We start from the raw sequence: 15,454 nt of genomic DNA on the forward strand, positions 1-15,454 counted from the left end.
ACATACACACCAAGTCTCTGTCCAAAGGTCGATTTGCTGCTCTAAAATCCAAGCTTCCTCTTGGTTCTTCCATTGATCCCAAGCTCAGCTTGAGGGGGTGTATTGAGAGACCTAAACCAGTCACAATTTAGTTACAACAGTAAATAGTTAGTTGTGGTATTTGTGTAATTAGTTGTAGAAGATAAGGTCACTTATGTAAAGAGTCTTTGTGACTATATATATCTCTGTGCACTGTCAATTAAAATATGAATGAGAAATATCTTCTTTAACACTTTCTACATTTTCCAATCGATATATCTTCATCTGAATTATCACGTAGTTTAAATGTCTAAACATAAAAATTACTTCGTTAACCTGCTTATATCACCAAATTTTCTTTAATGCACCGCTAAACACACATTTTATATACACATATCAATAATAAACGTTAGACTGAATTGGAGTTACAAGACGAATTCTTTTCCAATTTTTTATTTCAATCCTCTCTCTATGCTGGAAGTTCACTCTGCACTTGCCGCTCCACCCCGACTGCTAAGAATTCGAGACGTTGGTGTAACTTTTGTACTGGGACCGTAAGTAACATAATCTAAACTTTCAATATCCGCTGTTGAGATTCATCTAACAGTTAAAAAAAATGTGTAAATAATATGTGCAAATTTTTTTAGTAAAATTAGAGAAGCCCTCACCATATCACGCGATGCGTGCGAGGCCGGACTTGTTGGGCCTAGGGTGAGTATTTGGCAGCTTGGGCCTTCAGGCCTCTACGTTTCAAGAGTACACCACGTGTCACGAGCTGCTACGTTACAATTGTACCCTAACAAACGCCGTCAATTTACTTGCACAGAAACGTGGAAGTCTTCGAGACTCCTGTGCTCCAGCAAGGTTGAAGAAAGAGAATCATTCCCTTTCGCCGAAGAATCTCCCAAATCCCATCCAACACAACACCTTCTCGTTTCCTTGTCCAACGTCTGTATTTTGCCACCAATTTTCCCCAGAAAATTCACAACTTTCCCGAGAAAATCATCGCCAAAGTTCCCGAATCCGAAATGACGACAATCAGAGACCCAAGTCTCGCAATTGACGAATCGGGTCGCGCCATTTCCTTCTCCGATTTCCCCGAGGACGTCCTGCTCTGCATCCTCTCGTTCCTCACGCCTTCCGAGGTGGCCAGCTTCGCCTGCACATCGAAAGGGTTCGTTTCGCTCTGCAAATCCGACTGCAAGCTCTGGTTCAACATGTGCGACCGCAGGTGGGGATCCAAGACCCAGATCAGGAAGTGGGGAAATGGGAAAATCACGTACAGGAATCTCTACCAGACCCTCAGCGATTGGGAGAATCTGATTGGGTTCTGGCGCCAAGGCGGCGTCGCGATATCGTCACCGTTGATTTTATTCGAGTGGGGCCCGTCGTTCGTGACCGGATTCCGGATCTCTCCGGCCAAGGACGGCACTTATGGCGTCGTAAAGGCGCCGTTTTTGTGGATGAGCCTCTCGCCGGAGGGGCAAGTCGTGAACTTTCTCGACCCGGAAGGCCGGGCCGAGATTTCGGAAGATTTCGCGGATTCCGACCGGTTCAAGTTTTGGGAGAGCGACTTGGTTCCTGTGAATTTGAGCGTGATGGGGAAGACCTATTTTGTTGTGGAGGAAGATGCAAGCTTTGGGGCTCGGGGAAGTTCGAGCTCGGGGAGTGGCCGCGGAAACAACAGCGGGGTTGGCGAGGATTTGATTGGAGCCGCCGAGAGTAGTGGCTCTCCGGGGACCTCGCCGGACCAGGCGGTGGTGGAGATTTATCAGTACTTTGCGAACCGGACCAGCCCGGGTGCGGATAGAGCTTCTAGGAGGCAGAGGAGGAGAGAGAAGGAAAGGCAGGCAAGGAGGAAGCTGGAGCCTCAACATTTCGTCAAGATTGTCGATTGCTCGCCGACGGCGGCTCGGCCTTTGCAGGGCCTCTGGAAGGTGCCTTTTCTCTCTTTGTACTTGTATTTTTCAGCTGAAAGTTTGAATAGAAGATTGTTATTGCCTCGAGAGATTTTGTGCCCTCAGTATATACACACACGCATTAACATTTTGCTTTCGGTTTTGCCTGTTGTGAAGTGTTTGTTGAGTGTTCGTGGACTGCTATGTGTCTAGTTTGTAATTTGGAGTTTAGAATTGGCACCTGAATTTATTCCGAATCGTTAAGGTGTACACTGATGGTTGATCAAGTTGGTTGTAGTGTTCTTAGATTATATAAGCATGACCCATCAGTTTGTTTGGTGTGAAATTTACAAGCGGAGATCTGTCTGCGATTCTGCATCAATCAGTTAGTTTACAAGTGCTTGAATCTTATCGTCGATGCTTAAGCTTCTAGCTTCGTTGATTTATTTGAGTAGAATTCGATACTACTGTGTATAACCAAAAAACACGGGTTAAGAAGTCTCGTTGCTGCCTTAGGAAAGTCGGATCAGTGTGCTTTAGGTGCATAATCAGCCAAACTTTGTGTATGATGAGGCAGCTCTAGTTTTAACCGACTGGTTTTGCGCTTTTCGCTCTTTGCTTATAATGTGCCATTACGAGATTGTGGATTCAGAAGAGGTCTCAATTATGGCACAAATAACCCTCTCATCTTCTTCCTCACTGCAGGGAATTTATGATGACATGATCTTGGGTTTTTACCTTGTTGCATATGATGACATTGGGGGCATTTCCTGCCTAAGGATTTGCGACCAGTCCGAGAATTTCTGCCGTTTAATGCGTTTTATCAGTAAGCAACCAGTGTTTTGGACAGTGAACCCTACTTTTATTGAGTCTCCGATTTCCCCAGAGGAAGAAAATTTGTATACTAGTCGCATACATCTTCGACCAAATGCAGCAGCGGATCACGCTCACCAGCATCTCCCTCTTGCGGGAAATGAAATAGTCTCCCGCATTCTGCGCATAAACTTAAGTCATGATCTAGCTCTTCCGAACTGGCCCCGACCTAACCCTCTCCTTGCACATGGAAGGATTTGGCAATATGGGGATGGAACATTCGGGTTTGGATCTCTTCAAGATTGTTTTATCAGAGACTTGAAGCATGTTGCCAAGAACGGTCATCTTCTTGATACCGTGGAGCCTTTGTCGTGACGAATGCTCTCCTACTTCATTTTTATTTTGTTTTTGTACAGAATTTCATTGCAGTCATAATTCCGATGACTGAATTTCTTCCTGTTTTGTTGTTCTCTTTTGATACAAGCAATATTTTACTTTAAACTAATTTAAGATGTGGGGACGGAGATTCGAACTCTAGTGCGTCGGAGAAGCGCATCGGTTCACGTCTGCATGTTTTATTGCTTTCAAAACATGGGAATCCTCCTCCTTTATTCAAAATTTCAAAGCAACAAAACATTAGGGTTTAGATTGAAAATATAGGATTTGGTATCTCATTCGATCATTCACAAACCTCACAGGGAAACCAAAAACAACAAACGAATGAACCCACACGCTTCAATTATACTTAGACTCATCTGTCTTGCAGGAAAATGATAAGGTATGAGGGACAGCAACACCACTCAGGCATAGTGAACGGATGTTAAGGCGACCGTCTTCTTTGAGTCATATTTCGGCAGCAACTTCTCTGGCGCCGACATTCTCATCCTCCGCGATCCTCTCATGGTCACCCTCAAGCTGGCTCAAGTTTCCTTTCTCCTTGATGAGTTGGGTGTGGTGGTGTTTGCAGTAGAGCCGGCCCTCGTGCGCAATGTAGTTCGATGGGCTGATCGTACACCCTCCATGTGTGCATTTGAAACACATCTTGTGGTAAGGAGTTCCGTTGACCGATACCTTTTCTGTTGGATAGACAGTATTCTTGCAGCCAAAGCACTTATCTCTGGTTCCACCAAACATGCTTGAAGCTTTCGCAACTGCAGGTTTCTGTTACAAAAATTTGTCATCACGACGATGAGCAGATGTCAAAGACTTGTAGAATCCATAGGCAAGCTTTTAAAGACTTTCGGACAAATATATACCTCATTATCAATAGGTTTCTCTGGTTTTACAATTTTTGGTGTCCCTGAGAAAGGAGATCGAAGCGGAAGTTGATCAACTTGAGCGATGCGAAGGGAAGGTAAGTTATTGAAGCGGGATTTTAATTTTACCTTCAAAACTTTTGTCAAGACTGCCGGTTCTTTTGAAGAGCTGATCAAAATGTGGCCTGCAGTAGAGCACTCCCTCAAAGGAATTGTAGTTGCTGAGCTGCAAATTCATCAATCGGTCAATGGAGTTGTATATGAAAACCAAAAATGGAAAGTTGTTATTTGATCTTCTATCCCGGAATCATTCTTTATCGATTTACAGATGAATATCAAATCCAAGTCGATATAGAATGATACCGGGGTAAAACAATGCCAGAATTAATGGTAGAAGGGAATGACCGGAATCCGATTTCTGACTAATGGTTCACTCTTTGGTGTTATACATTATAAGTTTGCCAATCTGCAAACTCTAGTTTTGTTCTTGCATTCGAACAACCCACATATCCATTTTCGGTTTTAATCTATGATCTTATAACATCAAGATGCAGGTGAAAAGTGAAATTTCTGGAATTTCAATGTTTCAAAAAAACTTGTCCATGGTAAGCATTAAGCACCATAGAGCATGAGCTTACTCTAAACAAGAAAGAACATCTAACAGATCGAAAAGTATGCCGAAAACAACGCTTAATTATCGCAGTAATTGGTTTGTTAGTGCAGCAATATGAGACTGGTTTTGCTAGATTTTGCTTCAATTCAACAATCCGTCCCAGAAATGAGAAAATGTAGACTTTAAGAGTCGTTTGACAACCATTTCGTTTTTAGTTATAGAGCAGCGTAAGTTAACGAACCTTGAGGGTTCCCCTGCAGTGGTGGCATCGAAAACAGGCTTTGTGGTAGACTCGGTTATCAGCTGTGAGCTTGTCCACCAGATATACTGTCTTGTCACAAGCCATGCACTTCTGAGTTGTTCCTGCAAATGCCATTTCTTCTTCTTCTTCTCTCTCTCTCTCCTCTTTCTCTCTCTAAGAAGGGGAGATATGAGAAATGGAATGAGAGAGATTATTGGGGTTGGAGGGGGGAATGAGAATGCAGAGACCAAAAGAGAAGCACAACTGTCAAACTGTTGTGATGAATATGATTAAGGTTAGCTGCTGCAATTAGCAATCATGTTGTCCCATTTCCAAGCACCTACCCACCACTGTCTCTCGCTCTCTAGATATTTTGTTTTTTTGCTGAAAACATAAATCGGTTCATTAAGTATTATAATGTTATTAGTTATTTTTTATTTAAATTTGTTAATCAATTATATTATTACTTAATGTATCAGACCGTTTTTTCAGCACATTAATTTTTTTTTTCTATCCTCTAGTTGAAAAACCATACATTTGATTTGTTTTTTTCTAATGATTTTCTGCATTATTATGAGATGGCGATGTCAGCCGGAAATATTCACGACACATGGGAATATGTAAAAACAAATTGCTGACTTCATTGCAAATTTAATAGGGAGGTGGATTGTCTGACATCTTATCCATACTCTTCTCATCCCTTCCTATTTGTATGATTACGGTTAAGTCATTTTAATATTTTATATTGATTTTTGTATAAAAATAATAAAACAAAAAGTAATAAGAATATAAAATATTGACATGTCTTAACCATGACCACATAAAACAAAAATGAATGAAAAAAGTATGAAAATGAGAGAGATCAGACAATCCACCTCCATTTAATAGATGGCCAGGCCAATATGGATGGACGGCCTTGATCGGAAAGAATTTATAGCTCAAATAGATGGTCAGGTCAATATTCAAGTGGTTAAAAAGTTAAAAACAGTTACCTAATACTAAAAGTTGTGTGTTCAAATCTCCATTTCCAATATTGCTAGCAATATATTAGGAGTGGTTGGAAATGTTTTTAAAATGATTGAAAGCGCTTTTGATGAAAATGTTTTTTAAATTAATCTTTAGTAAAAATCCAAGTGGATATTGAAAAAATATTTTAAATATTTCATGCAAGAAGCACACATCTGATGATTCTTCCGCTTTTGGAACCTAAAATCAATTTCACCAAAAGTAATTTCATTCATTTTAAAAGTACTTTCAAGTCCTTGCTTAGTTGCGGTTGGGGGTGTATAAAGAGGTTTAATTAGTTTAGAAAATGACTACTAGTAATTTGATTTGTTTTAGTTGGAAGCTAAATTAGAGTTGTGGGACACTAATGAGTGGGAAACATGTATGAATGGAATGGGTAACACCTAAAAACCCCTTTTTTCAAAATTGAACTTGAAGCATCAAATTAGTGACTTTTCACAAAGTTTGATGGTCCATGCCATCAAATGCCAGCACTACTTCATCATCTCATTGCCTAGCTGGATTGCATTGCATGTTTATATTCTCAAAGACATTTTACTCCATGATTGCATTTTTTTGAGCATTTTAGCCAAAAATGGTATTTGAAATTGACATAATTCTTCATTGTGGTTCTTTAGATTTGAAATTGATAGAAGTCTTGATTGAGTTTGTCCACCATCAATTATTTTTGTCATTATGTGAAAATTTCTGTTAAAGAATGACAAAAATAAATTCATTTCAATAAACAATGGTCCAAAATGATTTGACAAAATTCAAGAGTATATTTGTCATTTTAGTCTTATTTAATAGAGATTTTTCACTGAATAACCCAAATGATTGATGGTGGACAATCTCATGGACCACTTATATTAATTTTAAATCTCAATATCAAAGTGAATAGTTATGCCAATCTCATAGACCATTTTGGTTAAAAGGCCTTTTTTTTTGTTTTGTTTTGTTTTTATAAAGATGGAGATGGCCTCTAAATTAAAGTTAAATATTTGAGTGAAATTGTTTCAAACATACTTAACCGATCATTTCGATTGACAATCTATCAACATAATTATAACAAATCGTTTTGTTAAAAGAACATCTCCGTGTAATCTTATTCCTAACCAATGTTCTATGATATATCAGTTGGACATTTTGGACCTAATGACATACGTTTTTTTTTGCAGAGTTGTGATATAGCAGATGGTTAGAGTTGTTTGATCATCTGAATTTTTTTTTATTCGAGCGATATTATAATCTATTTTAAATTAGAGTTTCAAATTTAGCTATGCAGAAGGAAAACGTGACTTAGCGTAGGTTCCAAACATTGCACGTGAGTTTTAAATGATGGAGGCACAAAACTAGTCTTTTACTCTCTTTCTTTTAATCTTTTACCACACTCGATCATGATGACAAATCTTATTCCAAATTCCATCCGTGCAATATGTGGGAGTCCCACATTGGACTTTTGCTTTTGCCTATTGAAAGCTATAATTTACCCATATGTGGGATTTCCATCTTTTAGTTCAAACATCTATTTAATGAAATTTTGCAATGCGCTGAAAATATGGTTTGATATATCAAATGTTATAGTTTAATTGGTTGATTTTTTTTTCTTCAAGTTTTCAACCAATATGCATGTTTCTGGCACATTGAAAAATTTCTAAAAAAATCATAAGATGTAAAAAATTCTCTATTAATAATGTTCTACGTGCATCGATATTATAAATAACATATTAGTACGTTTTGTTGATAACAATAATACCGCCTTATTAACTGCAACATATTGACTTTCCATTCCGTAGTAGGACCTCATCCCATGTGAATGAAAGTGAGATGACATGAAGCTCGTCCAAATTGTATTAAATGGGCCCAAAAGTCCAAAGGAGAGGGATAACAATGGGCCCGGATAATGCAGGGGCTTAATTTAAATAATATTGTATGGTTAAATATACCTGGCCATAGATAACAAACAAACAGGGCATTTGGTCTAGTGGTATGATTCTCGCTTTGGGTGCGAGAGGTCCCGAGTTCGATTCTCGGAATGCCCCCTTTTTTTTTCACTTTTATTAATTTCTATTCCCTTTTGTTTTTTGCCGCCGACTCCCTCAGTTACCGCCCCCAAATTTAAAACCCTAAACCTCTCAATTCTTCGATTGCATTGCCCTGAACAATCACTTCTCTCGATTTTCCGGCGACTTTACCCTAAAACCCAAAGATGGTTTTTGGGCAAGTGGTGATCGGCCCGCCTGGGTCAGGGAAGACGACTTACTGCAATGGCATGTCTCAGTTCCTCCAGCTCATCGGAAGGTGAAAAAATTTTCACTCTGATTTCGGGGGTTTCAAGTTTTTCCATGGCTTCAGTTTTGGTTTTTGAATCTGTCTGAGATATTTACAGTGGCAGTTTGTTGTTTGGGTGTGCAGGAAAGTTGCTGTGGTAAATTTGGATCCTGCCAACGATGCATTGCCGTATCCTTTTCGGGGTTTTTTTATTTTTATTTTTCGTGTTTGTTGTTCGTAATTTGTAGTGTTGCATTGCATTCCAATGTAGAATGTTGAGCCTTTACGTGAATTTAGGTATGAATGTGCTGTGAACATGGAGGAGCTTATAAAACTGAGTGATGTGATGGTGGAGCACTCTCTTGGTCCCAATGGAGGTGAGCTCCTACTCTTCTTTTCTTTTTAATTTGTAAAAATTTCATTACTTGAGTAAGTTAAAAAGTGGAAATTGTTTGGTTTGTTAATGAAGAAGGAAACCAATGGAAAGACAGGAAGTTCTTGGATTTGGACCCTCGATTTTCTCTTTCGAAAATAATTGACATTTGGAGATGTTAGATGGTAGGAAATACGCATTCAAAGGACGATTTTCCGTTCACTGATCATGAAGCTCCTTTATTTTCTATTTTTGGGAGTGAGTTAAATGGAGTAAAGGTTCTAAAATATCCACAAGATAGACAGGATGAACAGTTAACGAGTGCATGTTAAAGAGCTTACATGTCATTAAAAACATAAAATCACTTGATGTACCTTTTGTGGATTTTCTTGACCAAGACAAAAACATGTGAAGTTTAGGAACTTGTTGATGTTGTGTATCAGTCTATCAGATGGTTTACGATATGCTATTCATGTTTATTTGTTGCGGATTCTCTTGAGTTATGACTGACCCGTTAGTTGGGTGCTACATATGTGTTTCTAAACTCAACAAATGATGCTTTTTTGAGGAATGTTACAAGTCCTTTTTTGGTGGATTTTGTACTTAATACTTGAAGTGTATTGGCCTTTCGAGTTCTGCAACTTCTGAAGTTTCTTTCGTCGTGTTTGTCCAGGTCTTGTATATTGCATGGATTATCTAGAGAAGAATATTGACTGGTTGGAGGCCAAGTTGAAACCTCTTATAAAAGGTTGGTGTGTTCTGCTTTGTTTTACTTGTTAAGAATATTCAGGCTCTAGCATTAAAATCATGATAATCCGTTTTATGTTTTCCAAAGGGCATGACAGTTCGGGATTATACCTAAAGGTTTGAACAATGATGCCTAAATATAAATGATAAATGCAACCTCTGGAAAGAAAAAAAAGCAATGGTTGAAAGAAACTGAGCAAGTATAAATGCTTGTTTTTTCGTTTTTTTGGTCTGTCTAACTGTAGTATGTAGAGTTATGCATTGTACTAGCATGTTTAAAAGGAATGGAATGATAGTCTTCTAGTTTGACCCCTTAGCAGTGATGAAATAATAGTGCCATGCTGCTGCCTAACATTGTTATGAACTTTGCAGATCATTATATTCTATTTGATCTCCCTGGCCAAGTGGAACTATTCTTTCTTCACTCCAACGCCAAGAACGTTATCATGAAACTCGTGAAGAAGTTAAACCTCAGGGTATGATTCCAATCCTCTTTTTAATATTTTTAGCTTGCACCATTAAGCAGGACCATGATAATTATGCCCTTGGGATTGTAATCTTGATGGCTTCCTGATGTGGTGCAGTTGACTGCAGTACATTTGGTTGATGCCCATCTTTGCAGTGACCCTGGAAAGTATGTTAGTGCATTGATTCTCTCTTTATCAACCATGCTTCATATGGAACTCCCGCACATAAATGTCTTGTCTAAGATTGATCTAATAGAGAGTTACGGAAAGCTAGGTATGGTCATGGCTTATCCTTTTGTTTTTTTTTTATGCGTTCCATTTCTTATACACATTTGAGATAAATAATCTGATACTGATATTTCTGTTTTCTTTTTAACGCCTGCAGCTTTCAACCTCGATTTCTTCACAGATGTAGAGGATTTATCTTATCTTCAGTACAAGCTTGATCAGGATCCTCGCTCGGCTAAGTACAGGTTTGATTAATATTTGATCATATGGCAACAACCTATGAAAATCTTGCACTTCCATAAACAAATTGTTTTTTGTTCATATTGCAGAAAGCTTACTAAGGAGCTTTGTGAAGTAATTGAAGATTACAGTCTTGTCAATTTTGCAACCTTAGATATTCAGGCATGCCAGTCCTCTCTTCACTTTACTCCCGACCTCTTGAACTTTTTGTACTTTGTGTTCTCACTTGCTACTTTTCAGGATAAAGAGAGCGTTGGAAATCTAGTTAAACTGATAGACAAGAGCAACGGGTACATTTTTGCTGGCATAGATGCGAGTGCAGTCGAATTCAGCAAGATTGCGGTCGGTCCTGTTGATTGGGATTATTACAGATATCCTTTTCATTTGATTCTACAGTAATAAGTTTGCTCTTGTTCCGTTATCTTGTGAAGATGCTTGTGAATTAGACCACGAAGTATTTCGAGCTATCAGTTTTTTTTTTCCTTTTCTGGTTTGCTTAACAAAGTAGCTCACAGTTGCAGCAGTGCAAGAGAAGTACATGAAGGATGATGACACTTTTGATGACGACAATGAAAGGCTGGGAGACTGATAATCTGTATGTATAAGAGTGATGCATGTCTAGTACATCTTAGGTTGTTGGTCATATGCTTCAGAAGCCCGTGACTGTTACCAAAGAACTCTCATATTTTTGAAGGTTGCTCAGTCGTGAGTCCCGCATTGACTACGGATCCAAAGAATTCTCAAGGTTGAGGAAGCTTGTGCTTAAAGATTACGGAACTCGCTCTCATGTGACTATTTTTGTACGATGTATATACTGTTTAGTCATGCCTTATTGTTTATACGAATATGTTAGTTGCATAGAACTGTTTACAAGGGATTGAGCAATCACGATGGTGTAGGTTTTATAACAACAAAGCTGTGGTTTTAAAGGCGTCGATTGAATTACGCACCGCCAAGTATTACTTCAATGATCTTGATAAAGACCTGAATAGTTATGCTCGCTTCTTTCACAGGCGCACACACAGAGGAAGTCTGCTTGTGTGAAGTGAGGAAGATGCCTCGGTTTCTCTAGATGTTGTCGACTTCTGGAAGCCAGTAACTTTAACATGGTTGAATTTGTTGTCGACATAAACGTCGGAGGGTGGGAAATTTGGGGCCCCATTCTTCAAGTGGGAAAACTGCCCCGCTCCAATGAAGGAAGACTTGGGTGTAGGTAGACCTGACATTTTGGATCCGATTTGACCCGATCAGTTAATATTAGTATTTGGATGGATGTTTAACAGGTCGGGTCGTTAACAGAAGAACTCGTTAAATAACGGGTCACTTTGGGTTCACCCGTTAGATCCGTTAGCATTGATTAGTTGATGATGGTTTAGTAATTTCAATAAAGTATTAACAACAAAAAAAAAAACTCTATGCAAAAAAATAAATTAATAATAATAATTGTTAACAGGTGACCTATTAACTTAACGGATCAAATTTGGATGATCTGTTAGCTTAACGGGTCGAGTTTGGGTGACCCATTAACTTAACGGATTTGATTGAACCCGATCCAAACCTAATAAACCCAATCTATTTACAGGTCTAGGTGTAGGTGTTTAGGGACACTTGATGAGTAGGTTGTATGTAACAATTTCCGTTCCAAACGAGATGAGGCGGGAGTGATTACATGTGATAATCTCATTGTTTTACTTTCTTTAGTTCTAGGGGTCCTATTTTCCTTTTTTTTTTTTCAACTATCTATTTGAAAATGTTTTTAAAATAAGACTTTTTAGTCAAAATAGTTCATAAGATTTGCATAACACATCACTTTGGTCCCTGAGATTGTCCACCATCCATTATTTTGATCATTCCATTAAAAGTTCCGTTAAGGGTCCCGAAGCTTTTAGCCGGAAGTTTGGACAATTTTCAAAGCTTCGTAACTCAATTGTTTCTTAACCAAATTCGACCCATGATATATCAAAATGAAGATAGGAAAGTGTAGAACAAAATTATACCTATTTGAAAGTCAAAGGTTGCCCAAACTTAGGTCAAGAGGTCTGGGACACTTAACAGAGTTTTTAACGGAATGACCAAAATAATGAATGTCGGACAATCTCAGGGACCATTTCTATTGATTTTTCAATTTAGGGACCAAAGTGATGTGTTATGCAAATCTCATGAACCATTTTGGCCAAAAACCCTTAAAATAACTAATTATTTTTTAGATTCTAAAAAAAAAAAATAAAGATTAGACTAAGAAGTGTGTTTGTATTTAGAAAAGCACATACTATGTACTTTTAAAATTACTGAAAGCGTTTTTAGTGAAAATATTTTTTAAACTATTTTTAATAAAAATCAAAATGGATCATGGACAAGTACTTGAAGTGCTTCATACAAGAAGCACGTATACAGTGCTTCTTTCAAAAAGCACTTAAAGTGCGTATAGAATCCAAAATTAATCTCAAGAAACTCTTTCAGTCATTTTAAAAGTACTTTCAAACAAGTTTTAAGTCGTTAATAAAAACACTTCAATTACTCTTTCAGGAAACACTTATTTTTTGTTAAAATTTTTATGCGTTTATAATAGAAGTGCCTTTGTTGGATGGAAGCGCTTTTTTAAGAGAAAGTACTTAAAAAAAAAATTTCAAACGGTTCCTAAATTCACAGCTTAATTCGATGATTCAAGTCCGGGATGCTCTAACTCAATACTTGCCGACTTTAGTTGCACAACAAACCCAATACAATGGGACAATCACAACTTAAAAAGTTTTCTTGAGACCATTAGATTAGTATTTTACTAATGAATACTCTTTGGCTCACTAGAATTAAGAAACTATTCTTCTTTTTAACTGTAAATCACAAATTAACATATTTATAAATAACATAAAAATAATAAATTATTATTGTGACGGAAAGTGCTATTCACACAAAAAATTTTACCTTTTACACACCCTTGTTACTTTTTGACAATTGATATTCTTTAATTCATTCAATTCCCAACCAAAAATTGAGAGAAGTGTGTGAGAAGTAAAAATGTGAGTGGATAGCAATACCTTGTTGTGATTTAGCAGGGACAATCATTCTTTTAGCAGCCACTACTATTTAAATTTAACATCCTTAATTAATTGTAGCTACCTTCCTATGTATATGCTATCAAAGGTGGATCGAAGTAGGGACCAAGGTGTTCCCAAGACCACCAAAGTCCGAAAAATATATATGTGAATAGTGGCGGATCTAGGTTTTCAAGATCGGGGAGTCCCAACATAAAAGCTCAAAAAAATATATATATTAGACTAATTTGGTTTCAAATCACTATTTTCTATTAAATTTGGTTCATTGAATAAATCAAGATTAATCTCAAGGGTAATAAAACCAACAAATTCTCCTCAGCAACATAACGCAATTAGTGACTCTACAAAGATAAAATTTGCTAATGTAACATATGTCTTATTAATTGGGAGTTGGGACTAGAGTCTAGGATTAAAAAAACTTATATGAATTTGTAAGAAATTAAATTAGGCAGCTTAAGGCGGTGGAACAGCAAATGGTTGGGTTTAAAGTTGGAAGGTTGCAACGATTGGGGCTGAGAGTTCTTAAATATAATTTGGGGATATTGGAAAAGACCGGGGTTCTTGGGCTCTGTAGAGAAAACAGAACTATTTTAGTTTTTAAATTTTTTATAATAACCAAGCTAAAAAACGTTGTCGTTTTGGTTAGGTCTTTTAAAACAAAAATTTAAAACCTCTTCTTCTTCTTTGTTATAAGCACTGCTGCCTGCACATCCATGGAGGCAATAAGCCTCTCCACTGCACCTGCCCAAATTGTTGGACGGTCCCGAAGGTCGATCACAAGTGTTTCTTCAGGCTTCCGAAGGGTCCCTACATGGATCCGCCAGTGTATGTGAAAGTTTTTTTTATGACATTTTGAATGTTTGGTACGAGTTTCTTTTTGTGCCTACTAAACACTTGATATAATGCATGCTAGGCATATCTCGACATGTTGCGTTGATAGCACTCGACAAGTTTTCTTAATATCACTCATCTGATTGCTTCATCATATGCCGATATCTATTGACATGTGCATAACAACTAACAAACTCACCAAGTGAATAAACTGAATTTTTTTTTTTTCACGCTTCGTACTTTGTTTCTGTATTAAAAACTTATATTTAACACTAAGATCCCTAAAATTCAAATTCTAAATCTGCCACTGTATGCTATCCACTCATTTAACTTTTAACTTTTGACCTAATTTGTATTTTCATTTCCTACTTGTACAATTTGGTGATGAACTACGAACTCTCTAAGCGCGTGGAAATGTTCTCATGGGTCGCTCGCGCTTACTTGTTCTAAGACGAACAAGATGAAGATTACCAGGACATTACAAGTTTATAACATCGCAAGTATGCCTCATGTGAACATCTATTTTTACCATATTTTTTTTTTATTTTTTGCAAACAGGTAGAAATAATAAAATACAAAGAAAAAAAATATGTATTTCTTGCATGCGGTGGTTGTCAACTGGGATTCACGTGTACAAAATTATGGAAGTTATCAACCGTGCAGACAATGATATTTGAAAATTAGATTCAAACAATTATTGTGTAAAACGGGAATCATATTCAAATTAAGCAGCCAGAAGACGATATATAATATTCCGACATGATAAGATCTTTTCTTCTAAGAAATTATTTATGACGTTTTGAAATTTGGCTCATCCTAATGTAACGTAATGACTTGGCAGTTGTCCATGTTTTTTTGAATAAATAATAAATTCGGACAAACGTTATGATTTTTACAAAATTACTTTTACCATCAGTTCGTTAATACATTCACAAAATCCTTATTATTTGTACTTATTTTTTTGTTATCAATAAATATCGTACTTAAACTCAAAAAATACATTCACAATAAGTTAAACTATGTAATCGATCATCATCACCACAAGGCATAGCTAAGTATCGAAATCATAAGAATACAATAAGGTTATTAGGTTCATGCACATCGAACAAGTTTATACATCCTCTCTAATCAAGTGAAGATAATTACCACGAGAGTAGATACTAGCTCATCGCCTCTAATTTTTCAACGATAAGAAAGATTGAGGCTGCGATTATTATCCTATTAGTATTAACTAATCATTAACATATTTGAAAATTGAAATATCTCATGTGTTACGCCACCCATTACAATAATTCTCGAGACTTCAAATAATATAGTCACATGCGTGTTTCACAAGTTTTGCTTTCACAAATTATAATATTGATTTATGATCCATCTATCTTAGATTTAGATTTAGCATT

At 37.1% G+C, this 15,454-nt stretch overlaps 3 protein-coding genes and 1 non-coding gene across 4 annotated transcripts; 3 read left to right on the forward strand and 1 right to left on the reverse strand.

Annotated features, from left to right (window-relative positions):
• The first annotated feature begins 843 nt into the window (after positions 1–843).
• Positions 844–3,279, forward strand: LOC126632326 (F-box protein At3g12350-like). Its single transcript, XM_050302698.1, has 2 exons — positions 844–1,955; positions 2,622–3,279. The coding sequence occupies exons 1-2, from the start codon at positions 1,047–1,049 to the stop codon at positions 3,102–3,104; spliced, it is 1,392 nt and encodes a 463-aa protein (XP_050158655.1). The 5' UTR covers positions 844–1,046; the 3' UTR covers positions 3,105–3,279.
• Positions 3,280–3,347: 68 nt separating this feature from the next.
• On the reverse strand, positions 3,348–5,146 carry LOC126632327 (LIM domain-containing protein WLIM1-like). The gene is made up of 4 exons (XM_050302699.1): positions 4,840–5,146; positions 4,115–4,211; positions 3,986–4,029; positions 3,348–3,890 (listed from the first exon to the last, which is right to left on the reverse strand). The coding sequence occupies exons 1-4, from the start codon at positions 4,972–4,974 to the stop codon at positions 3,573–3,575; spliced, it is 594 nt and encodes a 197-aa protein (XP_050158656.1). The 5' UTR covers positions 4,975–5,146; the 3' UTR covers positions 3,348–3,572.
• Positions 5,147–7,814: 2,668 nt separating this feature from the next.
• On the forward strand, positions 7,815–7,886 carry TRNAP-UGG (transfer RNA proline (anticodon UGG)). The gene has a single exon. It is a non-coding gene; the product is annotated as a tRNA-Pro (tRNA).
• A 21-nt stretch (positions 7,887–7,907) lies between these two features.
• LOC126630984 (GPN-loop GTPase QQT1) lies at positions 7,908–11,099 on the forward strand. Its single transcript, XM_050301147.1, has 10 exons — positions 7,908–8,145; positions 8,260–8,304; positions 8,413–8,492; positions 9,162–9,236; positions 9,608–9,711; positions 9,820–9,976; positions 10,088–10,175; positions 10,260–10,332; positions 10,411–10,541; positions 10,684–11,099. The coding sequence occupies exons 1-10, from the start codon at positions 8,054–8,056 to the stop codon at positions 10,757–10,759; spliced, it is 921 nt and encodes a 306-aa protein (XP_050157104.1). The 5' UTR covers positions 7,908–8,053; the 3' UTR covers positions 10,760–11,099.
• The last annotated feature ends 4,355 nt before the right edge of the window (positions 11,100–15,454 follow it).

This window comes from Malus sylvestris, chromosome 8 (genome assembly GCF_916048215.2).
Source record: "Malus sylvestris chromosome 8, drMalSylv7.2, whole genome shotgun sequence".
Classification (NCBI taxonomy): Eukaryota; Viridiplantae; Streptophyta; class Magnoliopsida; order Rosales; family Rosaceae; genus Malus; species Malus sylvestris.

What these genes read in the sequence shown, in the direction of transcription:
- LOC126632326 (XM_050302698.1), top strand. Translation starts at nt 1,047, where the DNA reads ATGACGACAATCAGAGACCCAAGTCTCGCAATTGACGAATCGGGTCGC. An exon ending in CTTTGCAGGGCCTCTGGAAG is followed by an intron (nt 1,956 to 2,621) that starts GTGCCTTTTCTC and finishes TCCTCACTGCAG; the next exon opens with GGAATTTATGATGACATGAT.
- LOC126632327 (XM_050302699.1), bottom strand. Translation starts at nt 4,974, where the DNA reads ATGGCATTTGCAGGAACAACTCAGAAGTGCATGGCTTGTGACAAGACA. An exon ending in TCTTGACAAAAGTTTTGAAG is followed by an intron (nt 4,030 to 4,114) that starts GTAAAATTAAAA and finishes CTCCTTTCTCAG; the next exon opens with GGACACCAAAAATTGTAAAA. An exon ending in AGAAACCTATTGATAATGAG is followed by an intron (nt 3,891 to 3,985) that starts GTATATATTTGT and finishes TTTTTGTAACAG; the next exon opens with AAACCTGCAGTTGCGAAAGC.
- LOC126630984 (XM_050301147.1), top strand. Translation starts at nt 8,054, where the DNA reads ATGGTTTTTGGGCAAGTGGTGATCGGCCCGCCTGGGTCAGGGAAGACG. An exon ending in CTCTCTTGGTCCCAATGGAG is followed by an intron (nt 8,493 to 9,161) that starts GTGAGCTCCTAC and finishes GTGTTTGTCCAG; the next exon opens with GTCTTGTATATTGCATGGAT. An exon ending in GTTGAAACCTCTTATAAAAG is followed by an intron (nt 9,237 to 9,607) that starts GTTGGTGTGTTC and finishes TGAACTTTGCAG; the next exon opens with ATCATTATATTCTATTTGAT.